General features: G+C 44.1%; 1 protein-coding gene and 1 long non-coding RNA gene across 2 annotated transcripts; both read right to left on the bottom strand.

Annotated features, from left to right (window-relative positions):
• Window positions 1-1,424: 1,424 nt before the first annotated feature.
• On the bottom strand, window positions 1,425-26,707 carry CRELD2 (CRELD disulfide isomerase 2). Its single transcript, XM_073000607.2, has 10 exons — window positions 26,338-26,707; window positions 24,950-25,032; window positions 20,669-20,779; window positions 18,775-18,866; window positions 16,997-17,173; window positions 8,405-8,500; window positions 6,236-6,319; window positions 3,934-4,029; window positions 2,603-2,743; window positions 1,425-1,981 (listed from the first exon to the last, which is right to left on the bottom strand). The coding sequence occupies exons 1-10, from the start codon at window positions 26,545-26,547 to the stop codon at window positions 1,932-1,934; spliced, it is 1,140 nt and encodes a 379-aa protein (XP_072856708.2). The 5' UTR covers window positions 26,548-26,707; the 3' UTR covers window positions 1,425-1,931.
• On the bottom strand, window positions 21,490-24,327 carry LOC144589551 (uncharacterized). The gene is made up of 2 exons (XR_013545720.1): window positions 23,652-24,327; window positions 21,490-22,866 (listed from the first exon to the last, which is right to left on the bottom strand). It is a non-coding gene; the product is annotated as an uncharacterized LOC144589551 (long non-coding RNA).

Here is a 26,707-nt window from a genome sequence, read left to right as displayed (position 1 = left end):
GGCAAAGAGTCCTACGTATGGGTACAGTAACATTCAGAGGAATGTTTCAGGGGACAGAGGAGTTCACTGAAGAGTGGGAAAGCATTGTGAGTACACTCGGACATCGACTGGGCAATGGCATGCAGATGGCAAATCCTTTACTTCCAGAGGCACTGCTCTGAAACAGCACCAAACCCGCCTCCCTTCATGGACAACAACCCCCTGGATGGCTGAAGTTGAGGAAAAGTTTCTGCACACATCTCAAGCTCTGACTGCTTTTGGTCAAAAACAGTCTGATTGTCTTGACATTTTAACCAATTTTTGATTTTGCCCATACACTTCTCCCTTGAACTGCATAGGTCTGAGGAGGATGCTTTTGGTTATACTGTACACAGATCTTTTTCTTGTTGTTTGTTAAGTATTTCAATAAACAAATATTCAATAAGTATGCAATAAATACTGTGCAATAGGTTCAGCATCAAAAAGTTTGAAGTGCTCTACTTAACCTTGAACACAACATCTCTAATTCAGCCTCTAGGTCAGGGAGCCATAAAGATCTTTAAAGCTTATTACACACAGTACTGTATGGAAAGGATTATCAATGCTATGGAAGAAAACCCCGATAGGAAGAACTGTGTGTGTTAATCAACCATTTATATTTTGTAGTTATGTTTTTGAGGGCATAAGAGTTATACACAGATTTCAAATGACCTAGAGGTTCAGTGCCCGTAAATCCAGCGTTATTGAAGGGAGAAGTGTATTTCCTATGTGCCAAAGGTTTTGAATTGTGCAATGCTCTGATACAAATAAAGAACGAACAAACATTAGAATGATTCAATACAGAAGGCAGCATGTGCACAGCTTAAAGGATTCTGCTTGCTCTTGAAACCAGCGTGTGTGTGAGCAAGCAGAATCCTTTAAGCTGCGCACATATTATAATACTATGAAGTATTGTGCATTATAGGTCAACAACAGTATCACACTAGTTCTCTCAAAATTTAAGCTGGAGGTTTTACACACACACTTTCTTTGAAGAAGGACATATCTTTGATGGTTTGGTGCAGCTTTCTTTTACTCAACTTCACTTCCCAGTTACCAACAGACGGCTCTGAAGGAATAAATCTGAAATTAAATCTACCCTTTTACTGGACAACAAGGTACTTCACTAAAATATTATTCTTGGTATTTCTGGGATATCAAATCTAGAAATCAAATTCATGAGATACTGAATACAGTATCCAGGAAGTTTACACTATCCCCTAAAACTCTGAAACTTGAAACTGAAAGAAAAATTATCTTCTACCTGAAGACTAAAGAAGCTGTTATATTCATTTCTTTATTCCATATCAGCTAATCTTTGTAAAGAACAATGATGTACATAAAAGTGTACCTAGCTACAACTGCTCCATCCATTCAACATATACTGGCAAACAAGGCACATGGAATACAAAGCAGCCAAAATAAATCTTTATTTAATGTCACACCTGACATTGTTTTCATTTACACAAAGAGTATTTTCCAATCCCCTTCCCCCAATAAAACCTCCCATTACTAATATTGAAAAGACAAGTTTTAGTCATAGAAATGTTGTTTACATCCAAGAGCATTTTGTTTCCCAATTTATTTTATTTTACTTTGTCCCACAAGGTTAGTGGTTAACTGGCAACTCACAGTTCAATTTAATCAAAAGCACTGAAAAGCTTTTGTAATTTTTTTTTTGTTCCCAGACACGTCTACTATTAGGAGAATTTAATGGCAATATTAAAAAGTAGCAATTGTTTACATTTAAAAAAGAAATGCAGTTGTAAGGGCAGTTCACCCTCTGTTTCCAAAAAGATGTCCACTGGCAACGTGCCCTTATGTAATACCATTTACATATTATCTCATGTAGTGGCTTTTCAGTCCAATAACTTAAGGGTTAGATATCACTGTCACTCATCTTGGAATGTAGTTCATAAGTCCTCGTGAACATCAGATGAAGATACATTAGCTGGTGTATCATCTGTTAAAACAAATTAACCTTAATTAGATTTAAGCATCTATACCCTTTGCATGGAAAGCATTCTAAGGTAAGCCCTTCATGCTCACAAAATACCACTCCATGTACATTGTGGATCTTGGCCATTAAATAAAGCAGCCTTCCTCTTAAAATGGATTTGATACAAGTTGCCATATTATTGTTTGGAGGAAATTAAAGTTATAACTATTCTGAAGGGTGCTAGCTTGGAGAAGACATGTATATCTATCTTCCATCAGACACCTAATTGTAAGAAGCTATTCTGGCTAAAAACACACTGAGATTGTAGTTTCTGCACTACAGAAACCCATCATAAACTATTTTCATATCAGCTATCTTCTGAGGAAAAAGAAAGCAAGGGACAGACTTATAATGAGTATGACATTTTATCCACCTTTTAAGGAATGTGGGTAAATATGCATGATTCCTGCCCCTCCCCCTTTATCTTCAACCCTTTTGTAAGCATACACTTTACCCTGTAGAAGCAGCCTGTTAAATAGTAAGCTAAAGTAAAAGGGTGACATGCATAACAGCACCTGTGAGTTTTCTGGGTGAACTGGAACTTACAACTTAAGTCTTTCCAAACTCTGTTCAGAATACACTCACCTGCTTTTACAGCTGGAATACAGACACCATCTTTCTCTTGAAAGCCCTCCGAGCAGGCACATTTGTAACCACCTGGAGTATTAATACAGTCTTCATTTTCTCTTACACACACTTTTTCAGACAACGTACATTCATCCACATCTATAAAAAAATATGGTAAAGAAGACTGAAGTGACATGTACAATCACAACTTTTTCAATGAACAAGGAATGACTCTATTACAAAAAATTATATGAGGGCAGGGTAGTTGTGCAAGACACTAACATGCTCTCTTTGGCATAAGCTGATGTAGACTGCAGCCCACTTCATCGGAATTCACTTGGCTACCATTACTGTTTCATGTCCTCTTAAGGGCCTTTCTAAATTAGCCAATGTCACACACTGGGACGTGGTGGCACTGCGGGTTAAACCGCAGAAGCCTCTGTGTTGCAAGATCAGAAGACCAGCTGTTGTAAGATCAAATCCAAGTGACAGTGTGAGCTCCTGTCGTTTGTCCCAGCACCTGCCAACCTAGCAGTTTGACAGCATCTAAATGCGAGTCAATAAATAGGTACCACCGTGGCGGGAAGGTAATGCCATTCCGTGTCTAGTCGCGCTGGCCACGTCACCACAGAAACTATCTTCGGACAAACGCTGGCTCTATGCCTTGGAAACAGGGATGAGCACCATGACCTACAGTCGGACATGACTGGACTAAATGTCAAGGGGAACCTTTACCTTTACCTAATTCAGCCAAAGGAATAGTTGTAAAGAAAAAGAGGAGCCTCCTCCAAATTCTCCAGACTGGTACTGAACTTTGATTTACTAGGCTGAAACAATTTTTGCAAAATATAAACTACTTTACTCAATCTGCAACCATCTTTTAATATCTGCTACAAAGCATTACATGCATCAAGACACAAGCTTTGCAAACTGATAATTGCATTAACTCTATGTGACCTTGAGTTATCATTATTATTTCTACAAAAAGCCCAAAACATAGCTACATATCCCACTCTCAGTTGAGTGGCACTCCGAAGCAGAACTAAATGGATGAAATGCTGCTGTGCAGCTCCGCCTGTTCAACAACTTGGTGCACATGCCTCAAACTAAATGCAATGAAGCCACAGCCACCCTAAGATCACAAAAGAAATCCTTTAATCAGCAGCCCTCTGTCACAGCTGATGACATGATTCCCCCTGCACAGGCAGAAGGCAGAGCTGTGCAACAGGACTGCAGCCAATGTATGGCTGTTGAGGGCTAGGGTTGAGCTACCATTTTGAGCTGTGAAAAGACTGAGAGCCACAAAATAATTTAATTATGACTATATAAATACAATGCAAAAGTCTAACCTGTGCATTTGTCATCTTTCATTTCATAGCCTGATATGCAGGCTTTACATTTGCTGGGTCCTTCTCCTGTGCATCCCGAACAGCTAATATCACACGCTGAAAAATGAAAAATGGTTATTCTTTAAATTCATTACAGGAAATGTGCTTTATGCTTGCTTATATACAAAAGACAGTAACACTAACTTGGACAGCACTGCCAGGGAAACTTATCTCATACCAAGTTCTCTGAAGTTTAATGTTTTAGATTTCTATCTGTATCACTGATTACTTAAGTATATAAGAACACAGATACATCCCAATCTCAGCCAATGTTCCAAGACAACTGTAGATAAAAGAATATTTGTCATAAACATCTAATGCTTCTGTTTCCCTACACATCACCGTGTTCATACCACTCTCACCAAAATGGGTGCCCTCTCTCTAGGACTTCACTGAAGGTCAGTCTCTCATTCTATTCCATTTCCCCCTCATCCTGTAATGTCTCTTATATACTTATGTTCTTATATACTTAAGTAATCAGTGATACATTTCCCCCTCATCCTGTAATGTCTCTATTTTAGGCTCCCCAAAATAATAGTCTCAAGGGGCTCACAATGAAGTATTTGGCCCATTATTTTTCCTTGAAAAGTTTGAGAGATTTGGAGCTGGTGTCTCACATAACAGTTTCCCTTCATCTGCTCACTACTGTATCTCATGAAAAGGTTACACACAAAATTAATGTAATAAGTGTTATTACAGACACTCTTGACTATTATTTTTACAGCCGTTGAAGCCCTTTCTGCAGCTACATTTTTGTTGAGACACACTATAATGCAGGTTGTAATGGGGGGGCAGGAATGAAATAGGATGGCGTGAGGCTGAATTTTCCAAGCCTTTGATGAACTCAATATTACAAGCATGGGCAAGCTCCCCACGCATGGCCACATCTCCATGATGTCATCAGTGCCAGATCAAAGAGCAAGCAGAGGACTCTTTGTGGGGGACTTTCCCCTGTACTTTTTACATTGGTGAAAGGGAAGCAGGGGATGATCTGCTATCAGCTAGTGCTCTCAGGGGCTCTAGAGAGAATCAGCCTCAGATGAAAAATGGGGAACACCATTTTGTGAGTCACTTAAACCAAAGACCCAATACAGTGGGGTCTTGACTTGAGAACTTAATCCGTATTGGAAGGCGGTTCTCAAGTCAAAAAGTTCTCAAGTCAAATCTGCATTTCCCATAGGAATGCATTGAAAACCATTTGATCCGTATCTGCTCTTTTCCATCCATAGAAACTAATGGGAAGCTGCTATTCCGCCTTCGACCACTAGAGGGGGATATTTTGTTTCTTTTTTTCTTAGGTCAAGAAAGGTTCAGGGAAGGCAGGGAAAATACAGTCCAGGCAGTACAGGACCAGGCAGTCCGAAGACTGTCTCCCAATCCACTCTCGAAACGCTGGGAGGAGTGAGGAAGCAGACAGGCACCCTTTTCACCGGCCAACAGTTAACTGAAAGTTCAAATTTTGCACTTTCCCTGCCTCCCACGTGGGTTTTTTCAGTTCTTAACTCAAATCTAAGTATGTAAGTCAAGTCAATATTTTCCTATGAGAGTGGTTCTTAAGTCAAAATGTTCTTAACTCAAGCCGTTCTTAAGTCAAGACCCCACTGTAACATTAAGATTGTGGCCATGCACTCAGATGCTATCCAGCATGCAGAGAACCTGTAATAAGCAAATCCACACACACACCCATGTCCCATTAGAGATCAAGGATATAAATAGCTTGCCAGGAAATCCTTGCTGTTCTATCCAATTCACAGCACGGTCTCCTCTCTTTCATGGGTGTAAGGTTTCAGGTAGGTTCTGGCAAGCTAGGATTTTGATTTTCCATATGCTGGGTTTCAGCATATGGAGATTCTCCCCTGCCACCATGCATCTACACTTAGCAAGAGTTATAGATTGCATTTCTCCATGAACTCTTATTCAGGCACAAAAAGGAACATTAACAAGAAAATGACAGCTGGGTTGATGTATGAATGCAAGTGAAAAGTCTAGTTAAAATGCACAGCTACCATGCCACACTGCAAGCTAAGGAATAGGAAGAATATCCAAGAAATGTTTAAGGAGGAAGAAATATAACAGGCTATCCCACACACTTGTGAAATTAAAAATAAAGCTCTCTGCAAACATTTTTGGAGCCAGTCAATTTCTTTCATGCAGCAAATCTAATTTCATTTTAGACACCAGAATCTTTGAATATTCTTTAAAAATGGAACCTTCCAAGTTAAACATGAAAACTAAATTAAATATATATAGGGAGAAAGGAAACCTTTGCATGAGAAAGAGCCATCTGAGTTTAGACAATATTGGTCACTACTGCAAGGAGGTTCGTCAAAAGCACATTCATCCACATCTGAAAGAAAGAATCACAAATTAAGTTAGTACAACCATATGACTGGGGAAGAAACACTTGAAAAGAGGAAGGACCACTGATTTTATTTTCCCATTGCTTAAGAGACATCGAGTGATGCTTTTGGCCTTCGAGAGCAAGTTTTAAGGGACTGCAAGGGGGAGTAGTCATTAGAAAACACCTGATCAATCCAGAGGTTAACAAAACCTGGGGCCTGGGCTAAAGGAATTATACTACTCCCATGACTCAGAGAAAGCAAAACAGTTTTAAATACAGTGGGTTTACCCATCAACATCACTCCTACCAGATCAATTTATATGTAATATGAAAACCATAGTTTTATCTTGGGCTTTTCTACTCTGATTTCCAATCTACCTGTTGTGTTTGACAGGTCATATTTCTCATTATGTCCAAACTGGCATAGGTTTGAAATAGATTTCAGATTCCAGTTTTGAGACAAAACAAGTTTAAACCAGATCAAAACATATGTCAGGAAGGTGGTGGTGGGGATCAGAATACAAAGGAAGGTGAAAGCAGCCAGAAGCACTGCATTCCACATGGCCTCTACAAAAGGTGCCCTCTTTATCTAAAATACAGTGGTGCCTCGCTGTGTGAAAACATCGCTGCGCGGGGCAGAAAAGCCCACTGGAACGCATTAAACAGTGTTTAATGCGTTCCAATCGGCTGCTGTACTCACCGTTCAGCGATGTTTCTCCAATGGCCGGCAGCCATTTTCGCGCCCTCCCCTCGCTTAACGAGGGCGCGAAAACGCTGCACGTGGCCATTTTGCGGCTTCCGGCGGCCATTTTGTAGCCACCGAACAGCTGATCGGCAGGTCACAAAGCGAAGGGCGGTAAGTGAACCGCTTACCGACCTTCGCTCTGCAATTTTTTCCCTATTGAGGCATCGGTATGCGATCGCATTTGCGATCGCAAAACCGGCCTCGTAGAGCGAATTCATCGCTCTACGGTGCACTCGTTGTGTGAGGCACCACTGTACATGTTTTAAGCCAAGAGGTAAATGCTTATCAGAATGCAGATTAAGCATGGAGAGAAGAACTACCACGGTTGCCATTTCTCAAGATTGCCCCTTTGCTGCTGTGACTTTTTAGCACCACAGCAAAGCCATCTGCAAAAAAATTTAAGCAGATTAGAAGCCCTTGCTCCTGGGATTTCTAACTATATTTAAACTAGGTTGCTGCAATATCATGGAACAAGGTTGAACATAGGGTTTTTTGTTGTTGTTAATTTTAATCTTGCTTTTAGGATCACATTAAAGGTGGATTATGCTACTTATTATTTACTGTATCGTTATCCTGCCTCAATTTCCCACTGTGCATCCCAAAAGAACAAGCCTGTGTGGCTTTGGGCAAGCTGCACAGTCCAAGGATGCCCCCAGAAAGGGGGGGGGAGGGTAAGCCACCCTTTAAGTACTCTATACAGAAAACCCTGAAAATAATCACCATAAGTCAGAACTGACTTGATGGCACACAATTATTATTAATTCATTTGTATTATGATATGATTATTATGTTGACTTTTATTTGAATTTATTCATAGATTTTGTAATTTTTAAGTTGCAATTGTGTGCTTCCATGTTTTATGTTCAGTTTGAGCACCCCATGTACCACCTATTACGGAAAAATGGCATACTAGGGGCATGCACAAACCATGGCTTTACATGATTCACTGGCAAGAGTCCCGTTGTGCAACCACACATGTGCAGCTCAAGATTGTGCCCATGACAGCTGCGCTAGTGAGGAGGCAAAAGTGCTATACACAAAGCACTTCCACAGATGCATTAGTTGTTCTGGATATGTGTAGCTGACTGTGCAATTCCTTGCTACTGGGTGTAACGTCCAGCACATTTATGTTGCCGTAGGTTTATATTTTGCCCCTTGAATGAAAGCACAGATCATTTGATACTTTTGGCATTTGTGTACCTTTTATCCTAAAAATTAGTTTAATCAACCACCAAAGCACTGCATTGCAGTGTAATGGCAAAACATTATAACACAGCCCTGTTAAAATCCCGTTTCCAAAATGAGCACTTAGTGTGAACAGTTTAATATCAGGTAGTTCTACTCACCCATACAAGCTTCTTCATTTCTGATCCATCCATCTTTGCAGTCCTTACAGTCCTTATTAGTTTCCCCTGTGCATGTTTTACATGAATCATGGCAAGCTGTTAAGACAAAGCAAAACTCAGAATTCTTCATACAGTATATACATACAATGCTTTAAGAAGTTTACAGTTGCAGCAGAAAGAGGAGGGCCCAGGTCCCAACATGAATATTCTACATGGGAAGGAAGTTTCTGGAGTAGGTAGTTTGCTATTCAGGTTCAATAGAAGAATATGATTTGAAGAGAAACTGGAATATAGGTTCAATATATCCGATATAAAAGCATAATAGAAAAGCTGGTGCGTAATTACATTATGGAACACATGTTCAATATTACTGTCATCTACAAAAGTTTAGCATGTAATCCGGTAAGTCACTTTAAACATGCCCACTATAGTTTGGATATGTCAGAGATTTCTGGACTACAACACCCAGTACTGCCTAGCACATATGGCTAGCTGTATTCCAGCAAGCAGCTTCCCAGGAACCTCGTGGCACAGTGGTTAAACTGCAACATTGCACTTGAAAGAAAAGTTACTTACCTGTAACTCTGGTTCTTCGAGTGGTCCTCTGTGAATTCACACTAATGGGCTAATCTGTGCTCGAGCAGAGCAGCTTCGGAAACTTTCACAGCTTTAAGCATTTAGTGCTGGGGCCTCCCCTACACCTGGCTATATAACTCCGCCCCCAACACCAAGTACCTCAGTTCTAAGGAACCGACTGCTGCTGCCCAGCATGTAATGGCACACGTGACAGACAGCGGGGAGGAGGGTGGGTACATGTGAATTCACAGAGGACCACTCAAAGAACCAGAGTTACAGACAGGTAAGTAACTTTTCTTTCTCCTTCGTGGCCTCTGTGAATACACACTAGTGGGTGACTGGCAAGCTGACTAACCAGGAGGAGGGACGTCGCGTAAGTGCAGAAGCCAGGGTAGCTCAACCTACAGCAGCTTGGGCCGGACATCCAGGCGGTAGAGCGAGATGAAGAGAGACAGAGTGGCACATGTGGCAGCCTGACAGACATCCAAGATGTCCACTCCATGGAGAAAGGCTGTTGAGGATGCTACAACTCTAGTAGAGTGAGCTCTCACTGACTTTGGAAGAGGAGTCTCCGCCAAATCATAGGGAGACGGATGGTCTTGACTATTCAACTAGAGATGGTCCGAGAGGAAGCCGGAGCTCCGAAGGAGGAGCCAGCAGAGGTGACAGAGACATTGAGAGGCACAAAAAGTGGTAGTGCTATGCACATAATATGACAAGAGCACACTTCACATCTAGAGTGTGCAGAACTGTCTCAAGCGGTGAAGATGGTGTGGGAAAAAAGGCAGGAAGGACAGTTGGCTGGTTCAAATGGAAGGCAAAAAATACCTTAGGCAAGAAGGTAAGGTCTGGCCGTAAGATTACCTTGCAGAAACAAGGATCTGCACTTAGTGTAGCTAGTTCTCCAGCCCTGCAAGCTAAGGATACCACCAGGAGAAAGGCAGTTTTGAGGTTTAGCAAGCGGAGCGATGCTGATGCCAAGGGCTTGAAGGGAGGCTTCATAAGCCGTCAAAGAATTGATTGGAGAGACCGCTGAGATGTTAGTGGTCTATAGGCAGGGCACATATTATCCAGGCCTCGGAGAAATAGCTTGCAGGTAAAACCGGCCAGGCCCAGGCAAAACAGGTGAAGGAGAGACTGAAGGAATGCATCCAGAAACATTGGCCTAGTAGGCAAATGTCGTCTTGATGCAAAGTGACAGAACACCTACCCATTATAGGAGTAGGTCAAGGTGGTAGAAGGTTTGCGAAAATGATTGAGCATGTCTGTTACTGTTGGGGAAGACTCAAAGCCGACAGTAACAGATTCAAATATCCTACCTCAGTCAGTAGATGAGGGACTAGCTGCAGCGTGATGTATTCCGCAGCTCAGGGGAGCAGGATCGAGAACCATGGCTAGTGAGGCGACCAAGCATGACATTTTCACACTCATGTTGGACTCGAATGACAGTCCTTTGAAGAAAGGGGAAAGGTGGAAACATGTAGAGGAGGCCCCATGACCAACTCGCCAGGAAGGCATCCCCTAGCGAGTTGCAGCCGATGATGGCTTAGGAGCCAAACATGACACACCTCTTGTTCGTCTGAGATGCGAAAGCGTCTATGTCTGGAGTCCCCCATCAACAACAGAGGCAACAAAAGATGATATCGTCAAGAGCCCAGTCATGAGAGCAGGACTGTAGTCTGCTGTTCTCGCCTGCTAATGTACAGCCACCGGATAAATGTGGCGAGCATAACAACATTCCGATGGTGTGAAAAAGAAGGCGTAACAAGTGAGTGCTGCCCTTCTTGTGCATATAATAAACTGCAGTGGTATTGTCTGATGCAACCTGGACCACCCGACCCTGGAGTAGGGGCTCAGAGGCCCGAAAGGCCTTGGTGATTGCCAGGAGCTCCAGCACAATGATATACAGGCTGGCTACTATCGTGGACCAGTGGCCAAGGGCAATGTGGTGGTGTAGACAAACCCCCCGCAGCATGGCGGATTGACATCCACCACTGACTGAACCAACCAGGTCAAGAGACCAAAGGGTCACGCTATCCATAGGTTGGGGGGGATCTCCACCAGTCCAGTTGTGAAGCGAGTTCCGGAGTCACCTGGAACAACATGGATGGGTGGTTGCAAGAAATCTGAAAGAGTGAAAGAAACCAGGCTTGAAGGGACTGCATCCTCAGTCGAGAATGCTGTCCCACAGCTGTGGTAGACACCATCAGCCCCAGGAGTTGCTGTATCTGTAGGATAGGGAATCAAATGCCTGAAGAAAAGGAGCATAACAAATTATGCATTTTCAGACTTGTTGTCAGGGGGGAAAAAGCCTGCTTCAAGAAAGAATCCAAAGTTGCATTAATACAATCTACATATTGTACAGGTTGCAAAATTGACTTCTCTATGTTGACCTTTAGTCCTGATGTTGACAAAAGAGACAATGTCAAGGACGTGTGTTGACAAGCTTGTGACCTGGATTCAGTGGCCAGGAGCCAGTTATCCAAATATGGGTAAACAAGTGATTCCCCCAACTGAAACCCTGAGAAAGCGTTGATGGTCTGACCAGATGCCAGCATGAAAATGAGCATCTCATGGTAAACCAACTCCCTGGACATAACATGTGAATAACAGAGTCCAAGGAAGCCATACGGAGTCTACGTAGAGTAATAAAAGAATTCAGGCCTCCAAAATCAAGGATGGGCCAGAGGCCTCCATCCTTTTTTTTGGGGGGGGTGGATGGGTCAAGGTGGCCTTAATGTGGCCTGTGACAGAGGATACATCAAATTCGGTGGCATCACTGGGAGCTATGACAGAGAGTACCGAAATGTTAGACGTGAAGAAACACCAAATGGAAAGATGAGGGGCCAAACGGACTGATTGGTCAACAACAGAGAAGTCAGGTACAGTAAAGAGACCATTCCATTTTGCAGTCCTGCCTGTGGTTTTGTTAGTCAGGGCGCTCCCTGCCCACAAGTCTAGGGGGTGGCAGCTGGTAACTTTGGGGTTGAGGCCTTTGACATTCCTGGGATGCCCTAGGCTGGTGGGAACATCACCAGGTACTTGCGGTTGTTACTCCGCAAATGACCGTGCTACCTTCCATTGCTTGGGCAGGCTACCAAAAATAACATCAGTTATTAACAAGGTTTAAGGCATGCCGAGCAGCAGTGCACTCGTGACACGCCTGCCCCATTGCCTCCTAGTGATATGGGAGGCCTTAACTGTAAAGGTGCACAGAAGTTGCCCACAGAATGGGCAATGCCAAATTCCATGATGATCAGCACCCGTGGCAGATGGCGGCCAGAAAATAAAAATGCCGACCAAAGAACTTTTTATCTGTTAACGGTAAAGGAGGGTGATTAACTGCGGCAACTGATATGGGAGTAGGAAGATTGGTTGGAAGTCTTCCTCCCCTTCTGTCTCTTGTGAGTCCCAGGCTGAATAAGGTAAGTCCTTCTGACGATTAGGGGAGCAGTCTTTCTTAGCATGAGCCTGACCAAGCTCAGTCTCCATACAGTTGCCGGGACAGAGAAAGCTGAAAGGGTTAACAGCGGGTTAGGTCAAACCCATGGACACTTTGCTGCCGGAGCCAAGTTTGAGGGTGCACTACACCTTTGAGGCATGGGTGGAGGCACAAACCGCTCCTTAGCCCATGGCTCAGAATAGTGCCAGGTGGAGTGGGGTGGTGGTGGTGGCAGAAAAGGTGGAGGAAAAGGCTCACAGCTCCTGTACCAGATAAAAGGGACTGGTTCTGCACGAACTTGTCGGCATGATAGGACCCTCCTGATGAAAATTACTTGGGTCTACCTGAGAGTAGCAGGGTTCTAGGGTTGACTCCTATGAGTCATTTCCCTATGAGCCTATGCAGGCGCTGGCAGCTGAGGTAGAGCAGCAGGCTACTGTGTGAACAAGCCCATTGATAAAAGAGGGCTGTTTAGTGCCACATTATAAGCCACCAGACAGGTGCTACCTCAAACAGGAATATCACTGACTAGCAGGGCTAGCAGTGGGAGATGCAGCCCCCCCCCCTTTTTTTAAAGCCAAAGCTAGGGCTGCCAAATGTTGCCAGAAAGCTCTTGCTTTGGCACCTAGCTAATTTTGGAAATAGCAGCTGTGTGAATGAGCCCATTGATAAATGAGGGCTGTTTTATGCCAAAGCACCAAAAGGTATTAGCCCAGTCAGGCATATCACTGACAGGTAGGGCTGGCAGTGGGAGCTGCAAGGGGCCCTTTCTTTCCCCAAAGGCAAAGCCAAGGCTTACCGCATGTTACCAGAAAATCTTCAGCCTCGGCTACCTGCTCTCTCCGGAATTAGCAGCTGCATGAACGAGCCCATGATGCAAGAGGGCTGTTCTGCACCAACCTCTACAGGGAGGTTTTACCCCATGTTAGGAGACTCACTGACTGGCAGCGATGGCAACAGGAGCTGCAGGGGCCCCTCTCGTCTTCCCAGGGCAACCCTAGGGCTATAGGTGCCCAGTTTACTGCAGGCTTGACAGCTGTATGAACGAGCCCTTTGATGCAAGAGGGCTGTTCCACGTCAACCTCACAGAGGCTTTACCCCATGTCAGGAGAATCACTGACAGGCGGGGACGGTGACAGGAGCTGCAGGAGGCCCTTTCTTCTTCCAAGGGCAGGGCATCAGACGCCAAACTCACTACAAGTTAAACAGCTGTATGAACGAGCCCCTTGATGCAAGAAGGCTGTTCCATGCCAACCTCCAAAGAGGCTTTACCCCAGTCTGGAGAATCACTGACAGGCAGGGATGGCGACTAGAGCTGCAGGAGGCCCTTTCTTCTTCCAAGGGCAGAGCTACAGATGCCCAACTCACTGTAGGTTTAACAGCTACAGTGGGGTCTCGACTTACGAACTTAATCTGTATTGGAAGGCAGTTCTCAGGTCGAAAAGTTCTTAAGCTGAATCTGCATTTCCCATAGGAATGCATTGAAAACCATTTAATCCGTATCTACTCTTTTCGTCCATAGAAACTAATGGGAAGCTGCTATTCCACCTTCTGCCACTAGAGGGGGATATTTTTTCTTTTAACCTAAGATGACTTAGCTTTAAAAAAAGGGGGAAAGAGTTCGTAACTCGAATCTAAGTTCGTAAGTAGAGTCCATATATTCCTATGAGAGCGGTTTGTAAGTCGAAACGTTCATATGTCAAGCCATTCGTAAGTCGAGACCCCACTGTATATGAATGAGCCCTTTGATGCAAGAGGGCTATTCCACACCAACCTCCTCAGTTTTACCCCAGTCAGGAGAATCACTGTCAAAAGGGGATGGCGAAAGGAACTTCAGGGGCCGCTCTCTTCTTCCAAGGGTAACCCTGGGGCCACATGTGCCCAACGTACTGCAGACTTGGCAGCTATATGAACGAGCCCTTTGATGCAAGAGAGCTGTTCCACGCCAACCTCCAAAGAGGCTTTACCCCAGTCAGGAGAATCACTGACAGGCGGGGACGGCGGCTGGCACTGCAGGGGGCCTTTTCCAAGGGCAAAGCTCAGATGCTGTCATGTTCTTTCTTGACAGAAGAGGAAGATTGCAAATACAGTGGTGCCCCGCATAGCGACGTTAATCCGTTCCAGGATTAACGTCGCTATACGAAAACATCGCTGAACGGAATAAAAAACCCCATAGGAACGAATTAAACCCTGTTTAATTCGTTCCTAGGGGGCAAAAACTCACCGTTCAGCGAAGATCTTCCATAGGGCTGCCATTTTCGCTGCCTCGGTAAGCGAGGCACCAAACGGGCAGCCATTTTGGAACCACCGATCACCTGGGCGGCGGGCTCTTGGGGAGGAGTGTGGGGACCTCCTCCACCCTCCTTCCCAAGAGCCGGCCGGCCTTTCCCCCCAGCTGGGCGGCGGGCTCAAGCGGCAGCGGCTGCAGGGTGGCTGGGTTGTCTGGAAGGCTTCGGGACACCCCCCCCCACCCTGCAGCCGCTGCTTGAAGCCGCCCACCCCATCCGTTCTCGGACTTCCAGGCGTCCGAGAACGGCTGGGGTAGGTGGCGCGGGGTGGCTGCCGGCGGCGGGGCCAGCACGTCCGAGCGGCAGTGGAGAAGCCTTCCCCCGAGGCCTCTCGGAAGCGCTGGCCGGGAAAATGCCGGCCAGCGCGTCCGAGTGCCGGTGGTGGAGCCTTCCCCCTCCTCCCGGCTCTGGACGATCCACCCCTCACCCTCATCTCCGCCCCCGCCACTGGGTTTCAGAAGCCCCTTCTGAGACCCAGCATCGGTGGTGGAGAAGGGAGTGAGGGGTTGAGAGGAGGGCAAGGCTCGGGGAATACCCGAGCCTTGCCCTTCTCGACACACCCCTCACCCTCATCTCCGCCACCGCCGCCGGGTTTCAGAAGCCCCTTCCGAGACCCAGCATCGGTGGTGGAGAAGGGAGTGAGGGGTTGAGAGGAGGGCAAGGCTCGGGGAATACCCGAGCCTTGTCCTTCTCGACACACCCCTCACCCTCATCTCCGCCACCGCCGCCGGGTTTCAGAAGCCCCTTCCGAGACCCAGCATCGGTGGTGGAGAAGGGAGTGAGGGGTTGAGAGGAGGGCAAGGCTCAGGGAATACCCGAACCTTGCCCTTCTCGACACACCCCTCACCCTCATCTCCGCCGCCAGGTTTCAGAAGCCCCTTCCGAGACCCAGCATCGGTGGTGGAGAAGGGAGTGAGGGGTTGAGAGGAGGGCAAGGCTCAGGGAATACCCGAGCCTTGCCCTTCTCGACACACCCCTCACCCTCATCTCCGCCGCTGACGCTGGGCTTGGAAGCGGCTTCCAAAGCCCAGCAGCGGCGTCGGAGAAGGGGGTGAGGGGTTGGGAGGAGGGCGGCCGTGATCCGCGTTGCAGCCGGCTACCCCATCCATGGACGGACTCCAGAGAGTCCGTCCATGGATGGGGAAGCCGGCCGGGGGCGGATCCAAGCCCTGGATGCCTGAAAGGTATCTGGACCCCTCCCATCCTGCCGCGGCCGCTTGGATCAGTCCCTCCCTGGCAAGGGTAGGGATCCCGGCCGCGGGGGCAGGGTGGGAGGATCTGAGGCATCCGCAGGGGAATCCTGGGGGTGGCCTCGGAAGGACCCTTTGGAAGGGTCCTTCCGAGGCTACCGCCTGCATTTCCCCCCAGCTGAGCGGCGGGAGTGGTCCTTCGAAGGCTCCCGCCAGTCAGCTGTGGGAAAATGGTGCCTATGGGGAAAAATCGCAAAGCGATTTTTCCCCATAGGCAAAATCGTAATGTGATCCGAAAAGCGATGGCAAAGAAGCCATCGCTATACGGATCCATCGTTAAACAGGGCGCTCGTTAAACGAGGCACCACTGTAGGTGGATAGCTGTTGCTCTTGAGCCTGGGGGTAACCTTGCTAAGGTAGAAGAGACCTTATTTCTTTAAGAGAAAAGCCCTGAGGGCTCCAAAGCCGGCTTTGTAAAGCTTTTACAAAGAACAAGCTGGCTAGTGCTCTTCCCCCAGGCAGAAGAAACAACTTGTTAGTGAAGAAAGAAGAAGAGGAGGTCAAAGAAAAGAAAAGATAGGAACAGAATTGTTTTTACTTGCAAAGTTCAGAAGGAGGGCAGATTAACCCATTAGTGTGCATTCACAGAGGCCATGAAGGAGAACCTCTGATCACAACCTGCATTCAATCTCAAATGATCCAGGTAGCTGGCTTGAGGTAAACTCAACCTCCCATCTTTTCCAAGGTCGGCAAATTGAGTACCCACTTGCTGGGGAGAGGGGCAATGTTTAGCCTGCATATTAAATTGTAAACCTCCCAGAGAGTACTTTAAGCACTATGGGGGTGGTATATAAACAGCAGACTTCGCTTTGCTTTTTCCCAAATTCTGATCTAATGAGACTTCTGCTTTCTCTTCCTTTGAGATCCAGGTCCCTATGTATTATCACAACTTGCTTAAAAGATCAGGTGTCATGTAGCATGAGGAAAAGATTTTTTAAAAAAACTCAAATCTGATGCTTCTTTCCCTATAGAGAACTCATATATTCCTTAGACTAAGACTGCTACCAGACCATTTTATAAAACAATCAAATCCTACCTGTACAAACAGAATGGGTCTCATTTTTGTAAGAGTTGTAGTAGCCATCGGAGCATTCCAAGCAAAAATCTCCTTTGTATTCTTTTTTACAGCTGCACGAGCCATCACCACCTCTTGTGCCATCTCCATCGCAGTGACCATTTCCATGGCAAGGCCTTTCAGATCCCCCACGACAAGCTGAAGTAACACAAAATGTAAGTTCCAACATTTCACATAAATAAAACTAGTCGAACAGCTTAAAAGTAATGTGTTACACGTTACCTATAACACTATTTGAAGCAAGAACAATGTGTTACTTTCTAAAAACAACAATTTATATAAAGTTAACATCATTTAAAAATTAGTGTAACAAGCAACATTTACTCAGAATTCCTAAAATACTGCTGGGAGAGATTGGGGGCCATTTTCATCTCAACTGAGTGTATCCTTTTTCTTCTTCTTCCAAATAACAGCAAGATAAATCTTACAGTTGCATAATTTCTCTGGTCTACCAGCTTGAGCCAGTGTCTTCTTCAAAATTCAATGTACAGTGGACCCTCTACTTAAGGAATTAATCCGTATTGGAATGGTGGCTGCAAGTCGAAAAGTCTGTAAGTCGAATCTCCATTGACCTACAATGCACTGAAAACCGATTAATCCCATAACCAGTGGTTTTTATTCTATTTTTATTCCATTTTGGTTTTTTTCTGGTCTGTAAGTCGATTCTCTGGCTGCAAGTCGAATCTAAATTTTGCAGCCAGAGAAGTCTGTAAGTCGAGCCGTCTGTAAGTCGAGGGTCCACTGTAAAAATGTTTGGCTATCAACCTGACAAGGTCTCCTTGAATTAATAACCCAGCATGCTTGTTTTTAATTAACTATTTTCACATTTGAAAGGGTTATGGTGTTTGCCTTCTCAGAAACTAGTACTGCATATACACTGCTTGTTTCTTATCACTAAAGATTCCAGCCACTTTTCACTTCCTTTATTACTGGGATTGAAAAGTAAAATTCGCCACCAGGCACCTTTCCTGTGAGAAATTTACCTGGAGAATTTCATCTCAGTTCATGCAAGTTATGCCAAACCCAGCCTCCCTCTCTACCCAGTTGCATCTCTAGATACAAAGATTCCATTTGAAGAAAAATTCAGTCTCGATGGTATGAAGCTATAATTAAAGCTTCTCCATACTACTAGTTTAAAGGATAACTCCAGTTCTTTATTAGCAGGGCTTGAAAAATTCGTCCACTCATCTGTGACAAGTGAAAAATGTTGCTGGATGAGCCTCTCTCTCTAATCCTGCAGTCCTCCCCCCTCCCACTGCAAAAGGAAAACTGCCCTCTTTTCATGAGAAGAGAGTTCGAGCGGCACATAGAGATATAGTTCTCTAGGAGAATGTAGAGTAGTCCCATGCTGGAGAATATGGAGATTCCCTGCTCTCAATTTCAACCGAACAAGGACACATCCTGGGGTGGGAGGGAACTGTGGCTCCTTAAGAGGCCGGGCGCTTTTGCTTTCAGTTTTATTTTTGCTGGAGATATTCAAAAGAAAGGCATTAAAAATAAAAGTTTCATGACCCCACAGGCACACAATCCAAATCAGTGATTCCCGTGTACGTAATACAATTTGTTTTGGGTTAGTACACATTGTTACGTATAAATAAAAGTGCACAAGTGTCTAGTTTAAATTTGTTAACATAAATTGCAAGGCTATAATCTGGTCATGCTGACTGGTGAAAATTTTGACTAACTGGTGAGACATTCTAAAATTTTTCAAGCTCTGTTTATTAGTATTATTTAATTACCGACACAGTCTGGACCATGTGTCCCAGCAGGGCAGCAAACTTTAATGGTCTCTACACAAAGCCAGTTAAAGAAGTCAGGGTACTTTTTCTTCCTGTTTAAAAAAAAGGAACTTTCTGAGCAATACAGAATTCATGTACATAACTCTTTAATAAATAAATACACGTGTTTGCACACGCACACACATAATAAAATTAATTATTGTGTTTTTATCTGAACAGAGGAGGGATTTTTAAATTAATTTTTAAAAAGGCATTCTGTCACATGAATCTGCACTAACTAAAACATGTTTGATATGTGTCTACAGTGGTACCTTGACTTGTGAACGTCCCTACATAAGAACTATTTGAGTTAAGAACGGCTCCGTTCGCAAAAAGTTGCTTCGGTCTGAGAATGGAGCCTCGACTTAAGAACCAAAAAGAAGAAGAAAAGAAAAAGAAAAAATCTTTCCTGCCCCCCCCCTTTTTTTTTGCCCTAAATTCACCTTAGGTCAAAAGAAGAAAAAAAATTTTAAAAAATCACCCCCTTGTGATAGATACAGATTAACTGGTTTCGCATTAGTTCCTATGGGAACTAATGCTTCGACTTAACAGTGCCTCGATTTAAGAACGAAAAACAGCAGATACAGATTAAATGGTTTTTCAATGCATTCCTATGGGAAATGGTGCTTCGACTTAAGAATGTTTCCAAACACAGTCCCAATACAGGTTAAGTTCTTGAGTCGAGGTACCATTGTATGTATAAAACGTGCATATTTTATCAGATATGTATGCAATGAATTATCTGGTAACATGCAGATTCTTCAGGTCACATATAGTAGAGACTAATGCACTCTGAGGGAAGGTGGTATGAAAAGCTAGCTAGACTCCTTGCAAAGCTCACACTGATGAGTCGTGGGATGCTGTGTTGAAAGAGCTCAGCTCCTCCTTATCCTTTGCTTTTGCTCAGTTGTAACAATTTTCAAGCCAATCTTTTGCAGAATTAGTCGTATGCCCACAGGCTCAGCAGCTATACAACCATGTGTAGAAGGACAAACATGTGTTTTTGATCCCAGGTGGAGCTGTCAAAGTTGGAAGCCAAATAAACTGTCTCTTTTAGTTGCAAATGGAATAGATGCCATTTGGTATTAGCCAGAAGTCCATAATGGCATCCTATAAATATTTTAAAATGTTTTCCCACATATATTGCAGGAACATCTAATAGCTCAGTGTGACAACACGAATGAAGACCTCAGAATTTAACTCAACCCTGATAGAAAAGAATGTACTGCATCAAGCTCTTGCAAGCCACTGAAACATTCACCTAGTTGTTCTCAAAAGGTGTATCAGCAAAGCATGCCATTAGCCAATACTGGTGCTGCAAAAGCTCAGTCCTGGTGGCTCAGTGTGGTCCAATAAATTATTTTTGTTGCATGTCTTTTTAGCCGGAGGCTGAAAAACTAATTTTAAAATACTGATATGAATTTGCTCCCTCCTGACTGCAATTTACACTCCTTCCAGGGTCCAGAACCTACTTTCCTTAGATTCCTATGTTCTAAAACATTTGAAACACTGTCCATGGTTCAACAGCAGGTTGGAGATGGAGAGTGCACAGCGATATCAAACCTTAGTTTGTGCACGTCCTTTTTGGAAGTGCCTTTGGAAAGTGATTCATTCAGTAAAATCCTCATCGCCTAAAAGAATTTTTGCAACCATACATCTTGTCCATTTTTCTTGCAGATATTTAATCTAAGTCCAGAATTTGCACTATCATCTATATTCTGTTGAACTAGCAGTACTTTATCAAGCTAACTGCATTTAAGAACAGTATCTTATGTTATTTTAATTATCTAAGTCCACTCCATTTTGGCCTAAACCTCTCATATCTCTACCATGATATCATAACTTTATTTCTTACCATTTGAACCACCAAGTTTCTATATGTTCTTCATGTTCTTCAACCATGTTGTTGCACTCAAAATTACTACTGTCACAGAGGTTCTCTATTATCTCTACAAGACGAATTTCACTACATAAAAAGAAAGAGAAATCAGGGATTTTTCTTTTTTGATATTACTATGATACTTAAAATATTCTGTACTAATTAAAAGAAAAAGTGTTCCTCTTAATTTCAGTTGCCACATGACCTATAAATCAAACAGTATAATCTTTTAAACTAGAAATGGGGAAAATTTAGGACTGTTTTGGACTCCAACCATCATATGCTGCTTAAACAGTGGTCACAATATTGGCTGTGGTTTCTAGAAGCCACAGCCAAAGATTCCTCTCCCATTTCACATCTTTAATACAAAAAAGGTGATGAATCAGCTTAAATCTATATAAATAAACCAAGTTCCTGTATGTCCCTTCATTACTGCATCACATAAAAATAGCCAGATGGCTTTCAACAAATTCGGAGGGTTGGTTTGGAATGGTCTGCCTTAAAAAAACAGGGTTCATGCTATATAATAAAATAACTTGGCACTCTAATTAGTATATCTGAAATAGCCAGATGGATTTGCTCACAAACTAGGGGTATTGATGGGGTAGGGTGACTTAAAATATAGGGTACAAAACATACAAATATCAGTGTTCTGCTCCTGTTGACTTCTGCATCATTGTGACACTAATCATACTGACAGCTACTGTATGAAGAACCAAGTTCAGAAATAGACAGGTTTTGAATTGTGCCATCATTTTCAGGACGGGTGTGCGCCAAACATTCACAAACATTCACTAGGGGATTCTGGAATCTGCACCCCTTAGAAAACCAAAATGAGTACCAAAGTGGGAGGAAGAGAGACTAGTACAAATGAAGGATGGGGTTGCAGAGAGAAGAAGGCACTAAGAGAAGGATGGGATTCATGAGATTTTAATCTGGTCCATGTGTTAATATTGAATATATTACCTCCAAGTTCACAAACTTACACTAGGACTAGGTTCCACTGAATTTAGAAGTACTTACAGTACAGCTAAAAAGTTTGCTTAGGATGCTTTTCCAGCTTCAAATCTTCCCCCATTCCATTTTGCTCCTCCTAAAGGCTGCCCCAGGATGGATAGGATCTCTAGGGATTCCAACCTGGAGTGAGGGCTCTAGGAAGCTTTTCATTGTCCCAAAGCAGCTATGGCATAAAGCTGCACAACTGAATTTCAGTCACTGTGATGAAGAGGAAGATCATCAAAGCTGACAGCAGTCAACTTTTGACTTTTAGAAAGGCCTTTAAATGTAAACTTTTCAGTGTTTCACAAATGCCAAGATTAGAGATAAGCATTGCTTAAAAGGAGGATGAAGTAACTTTCTAATAAGAAACTGAAATCTAGTAGTAAGTCACAACTAGAGTAGGTCCATTGAATCAATGGAGGAAATGACTCACCAAATCCCCGCTGATTCAATGAGCCTGATCTAGGGGCAATTTACTACTGGATTTCAGCCACTCTTCAGAAAATAGAGATCTGAAAATGACGAGGGATTCAAAGTGTCATTGCTCTCTTTTTCTTTTCAGCTGCTCTGAGTTACTTCCCTACATGCTTAAAATTACATTCTTAGAAGCAAATCAATCTTCTTCTGCAAAGAGTGAGATTAGGGCTAGCAACAGTATAATGTTTTTAAAGGGGGGGGGGAGTAAGGAACATGGAAAACTGCCTTATGATCAAATCATTTTTAAGACTAGATTTTTTTCAAGAATTACTCTGGCAGAATTTGGGAAGCTGTACTCTGCAAACACAAATCTGCAAATGTCGAGAAAGAATATATTTCATGTTATTTACCTGTGATACTGGTTTCATTTCTTCTCACTTACCCTCTTCCAACATGGTACTTCCTGGTAGTCATAGTTCTTTGGAAGTGACCCTCTATAAAGCCTAATGGGCAGCAAGACCACAACTCCCAGCATTCATTGTACCTTATCAGTCAATTTCCTCTGCCATCATACAGCTGACAAGGGGACCAGTCTTTCCTGGGCACACAGGAAGCTGAGAGTTGTACTCTTAGTGCCCATTAGTGTCGATAGAGGGTGTCTTCCCCCATTCCATTTTGCAGCCATGATTCCTGGAAAACACTATAGCAGGAAGTGGCGGAGATAAGAGGAAATGATGTCAGCATTGGAAGTAAATAACCTTGTGAGCGAAGGAAGGAAAGTGAGCCGTCCTCACAGACATCTAAAGAAGAAGGAAGTGAGGGATGCGCTGTGGGCAAATTGATCAAACTGGATGATGAAGAAGGGGGCGCTAATAAAGCTATAGAGATGTTCCTAGCGGAGAGGACAAGAGACTGGGGGGAGGAGTCGGGAGACTGGAGATGGGATGAGGTTATAAAGGAGGAGAGGAGAGAGAGAGAGGCAGAGGGGGAAAAGGAGGAGAAGAGTACGCAAACGAGAGAGACGGGAGCAGAGAGGGAGAAGATTGCAACACTAGTAAAGAATTTCCCAAATTTAATGAAGGAAGATGGCCTGTTGCCTCTACCGAAAGAAATAAGCAAAGCTGGAGCTTGTGAGTTCCCAAGGGGATGGAGACCGGGAGTGGGTTCGGCTTCTCGCCCAATGATGGACAGAGAAACCCTTGGTGGAGCTAGCCCTTTCCTACCCAGGCTGGAGGGATCTGTAGTGGTCCATCCTTGTTGCAGGACTTCCTGCTCAGTTCTGACTGCGTCGGTCGCGAGCCCGAACGCAATCACTCAGTTTGGGGGGAAGAAACAGTGAGAACCAAAGATGTAATGCCTGGGGTAAAACCTAAGAAATATAATTTGTTGACGAATGAAGAGTTGCCGGACCCGTTTGGTCCAGAGTTACTTGATGAAAAAGCTAATAAAACAAACCCGTTTTTGACTGTTACATCGACTCCTGCGATTATTCCCGCCAAATCCCTTGGTCCGCCCTCCACAGAAAAAGGACCCAATCACAAACCTGAAAGTGTTTCTCTGTGGGGGCAAAAACATCTGCAGATTTGTATTTTTGAGGTGCAGTTTCCAGAATTCTGCTAGGGGAATTCTTGGGGGAATTCTGGAACTTACAGTCCAAAACTGAAACAGGACACCTATTACCCTCCAGGTGTGGCTGAACTATAACTCACATTAGCTTCAGCTAGCAGAGCCAATAGTGAGGATGATGGGAGTTGCAGTTCAAGAGCACTCAAAAGGCTACAAATTTCCCATCCCAATTACAAGGATCTCTGCCCCAACACAACTATACTAACCTGTCAGAGCTATGAACTGCTTTCCTTACCAAACAGGCATTATGTTAACTGCCTTAAAGGGTTCATTGGTCTAACAGAGGCAGATACGTCACCCAGAACCATAGGCAGGAGAATACAGTCCCTCAATCATAGCATATGACTTATGCAACTGTACAAATAAGGCATACCCAATTCAGACTTACAGCACCTAGAATCACATTCTGAGGTCACACATATCTCCTTTCATACACAGAATTCATCATTCTCCTGGCATGTCCTTACTATAACAATAACCATTGTCATCATCATTTCTGACTTATGGTGACCCCTTTTCAAGGTTTTTTAGGTACAGAATCTTTAGAAGTAGTTTACTGGGCCCCTTCTTCTGGGGGTGCCCTGGGACTGTGCAGCTTGCCCAAGGCCACACAGGCTGGTTCTACTCATAGGAGACACTGTGGGGAATTAAACTCCCAACCTTTGGTTCTAGACCACTAAGTTATCCAGCCAATATAGTTTGCCATTATGTTTGGCAAATTACGTGCTGAAATGATCTCATGTTCTCAAATCCGAATACAGAAGCAATTTCTAAAGCATTAATCACCCATTACTTGACTAAAATGTTACAGCAAATGTTATGGTTAGAGCCGGCCAAAAAATAGGAGAAACAAGAATGTGAGTTGAAATACTTAACTTTGGTCTAAGATATTTTGGGCTTGACCCAGAACAATACTCTAAGTTTATTTTATCTTTTACAAGAATGTATGAAAGAAAAATGAACGTTGAAGAGTTAGCAACAGGAAAGTAATAACAAAAAAGAAAGAGAGACTACTTCGTTCTATAAATCAATCCTGACAAAATAAAAAGAACCTCAGATCTTCACACTTTATATTGTCTGCATATAATACCCTATTTTGTCTTCTACAGAGTGTTGACTTAAACACTTTGCTTTATTCATTCAGAAGCATCCTGCATAACTTTGAGGAGAAGAACTGCAATCTCACAGGAGCAAAAAACTGAAGATATCCTATACCTGGTTTCATACTTTGATAGTGTTTTTTCTTCCCAAGCTGTATTGCCACCTCCAAAATTCTTTTTTGCAGTGTCTGTCAAACCCTGCAGAACAGAAACAAACACTTTAAGATAACTGAACCTTTAAGTGCTGCTGAACAGTATCCCGCTGCTGAAAAAAATGGGATAGCTTCAAATGGAAGACACAATTTATTCGTAAATCTCTCGTTTCTTGTATTTTTTCACAGCGTAAGCAAGAAAAAAAAACCCAACTTTCGAGTACCATCAGACTATATACTTCACTTGTACTGCTAACTTTCAACACTCCAAGAAATACCCAGAATGGGAAGTTTACACACATTATAGCAGTCACTTGCTCAGCTAGTAGATTTGTTGCCTATATTTTGGGAACACTCTTCAAAAGAAACCCCACTTCATGAAAAACAAAGTCAGGACAGTTTTTAATCTGTTTGGGTGTATAAAACACAAACTTAAACCTAATCCCTACATAAAACGCAATACAAGTGGTGCCTCGCTAGACGATAATCCGTTCCACTGAAATTGCTGTTTAGCGAAATCATTGTCTAGCGAAAAGCATTTCCCCATTGGAATGCATTGAAACCTGTTTAAATCACTGTCTTGCGAAGCTTACACCTGTTTTGTGAGCACGGAGGGAGCTGTCAAAATCATCGTCTAGGGAAAATCGGTTTGCGAAGCAGGGACCAAACATTGTCCAGCAAAATTCCCCCATAGGAACCACTGTTTTGCGAATCGCTATAGCAATCGCAAAAAGTCAATGTCTAGCGAAAAAACTGTCATGCGGGGTAACTGTCTAGCCAGGCACCACTGTAAACCTAAAGTTTTTTAAACTCACTATATTATAAAACCCTCTTTCTCAAGCACGGATCACCTGCTGTTAAATTGAAACGTTACAGCAAACAGTAGAGATTAACATTTGGATTACTGCGAAACAATACAACCTACTACACGTATAGCCTAGCGTTACAAGTGTAATGATCTTTAATCAATCAGTTACCCCCATGGCGAGCCAGTGGGGTTGCGGTGCGTTAGGCTGGGTGAGAGGCGGATTCAAATCCTGCCTGAGCCCCCAGCAGCTCACGGGGTAACCTCGGGTCGCTCCAATGGGCCAACTGCACAGGGTTGTTGTGAGGGGGAAAGAGGCGAGGAGAGCCCAGTACGCTTCTTTTACACTTCGCTGGGGGTGAAAGAGCAGGACAGGCAGCAAGCGCCTCACCCTAACATGTATGTATGTATGTATGTATGTATGTATGTATGTATGTATGTATGTATGTATGTATGTATGTATGTATGTATGTATGTATGTATGTATGTATGTATGTATGTATGTATGTATGTAAACCTCTCCTTCCCCCCTCCCCAGGCTCTTACCTGGCTGAAGCGCTTGGTGATTCCGCGGCAAGTGTCGCAAGCCTGCTGGATCCGCTCCGTCGAGGCGCCCAAGCCAGGCGAGGGCGGCAGGAAGAGGAGGAGGAGGAGGCAGAAAAAGGGGACCGGAGCGAGACCGGAGGCAGCGCTCAGCCACCGCCGAGGAGCGCAGCGCAGCGCCCGACGGGGGGTCCCGCCCGCCCAGACTCTCATGGCTCAGGGAGCCCCACTGACGGGCACCGGCGTCCCCTCTCACTGGGCGGCGGAGGCCACCTCCCTCAAGCCCCGGCCGGGCATAGTCCTAGGAGCTCAGGAGGAGCACTTCCAGGGGGAAAAACCGGCTTCGTGGCGGGGCCATTCCGAATCCCGCTTC

Source organism: Pogona vitticeps, chromosome 5 (genome assembly GCF_051106095.1).
Source record: "Pogona vitticeps strain Pit_001003342236 chromosome 5, PviZW2.1, whole genome shotgun sequence".
In the NCBI taxonomy this organism is placed as follows: Eukaryota; Metazoa; Chordata; class Lepidosauria; order Squamata; family Agamidae; genus Pogona; species Pogona vitticeps.
Note: the sequence above shows the minus strand (reverse complement) of the source record. Positions and strands in the feature narration are given on the sequence as shown.

Bases quoted from the DNA above. Each gene is read 5' to 3' on its own strand.
- CRELD2 (XM_073000607.2), bottom strand. From the start codon at position 26,547: ATGAGAGTCTGGGCGGGCGGGACCCCCCGTCGGGCGCTGCGCTGCGCT. The intron at 20,780-24,949 runs GTATAGGATATC...CTTTTTATGTAG, and splicing joins CTATCAAAGTATGAAACCAG to TGAAATTCGTCTTGTAGAGA. The intron at 8,501-16,996 runs GTAGGATTTGAT...TTGTCTTAACAG, and splicing joins GACCCATTCTGTTTGTACAG to CTTGCCATGATTCATGTAAA.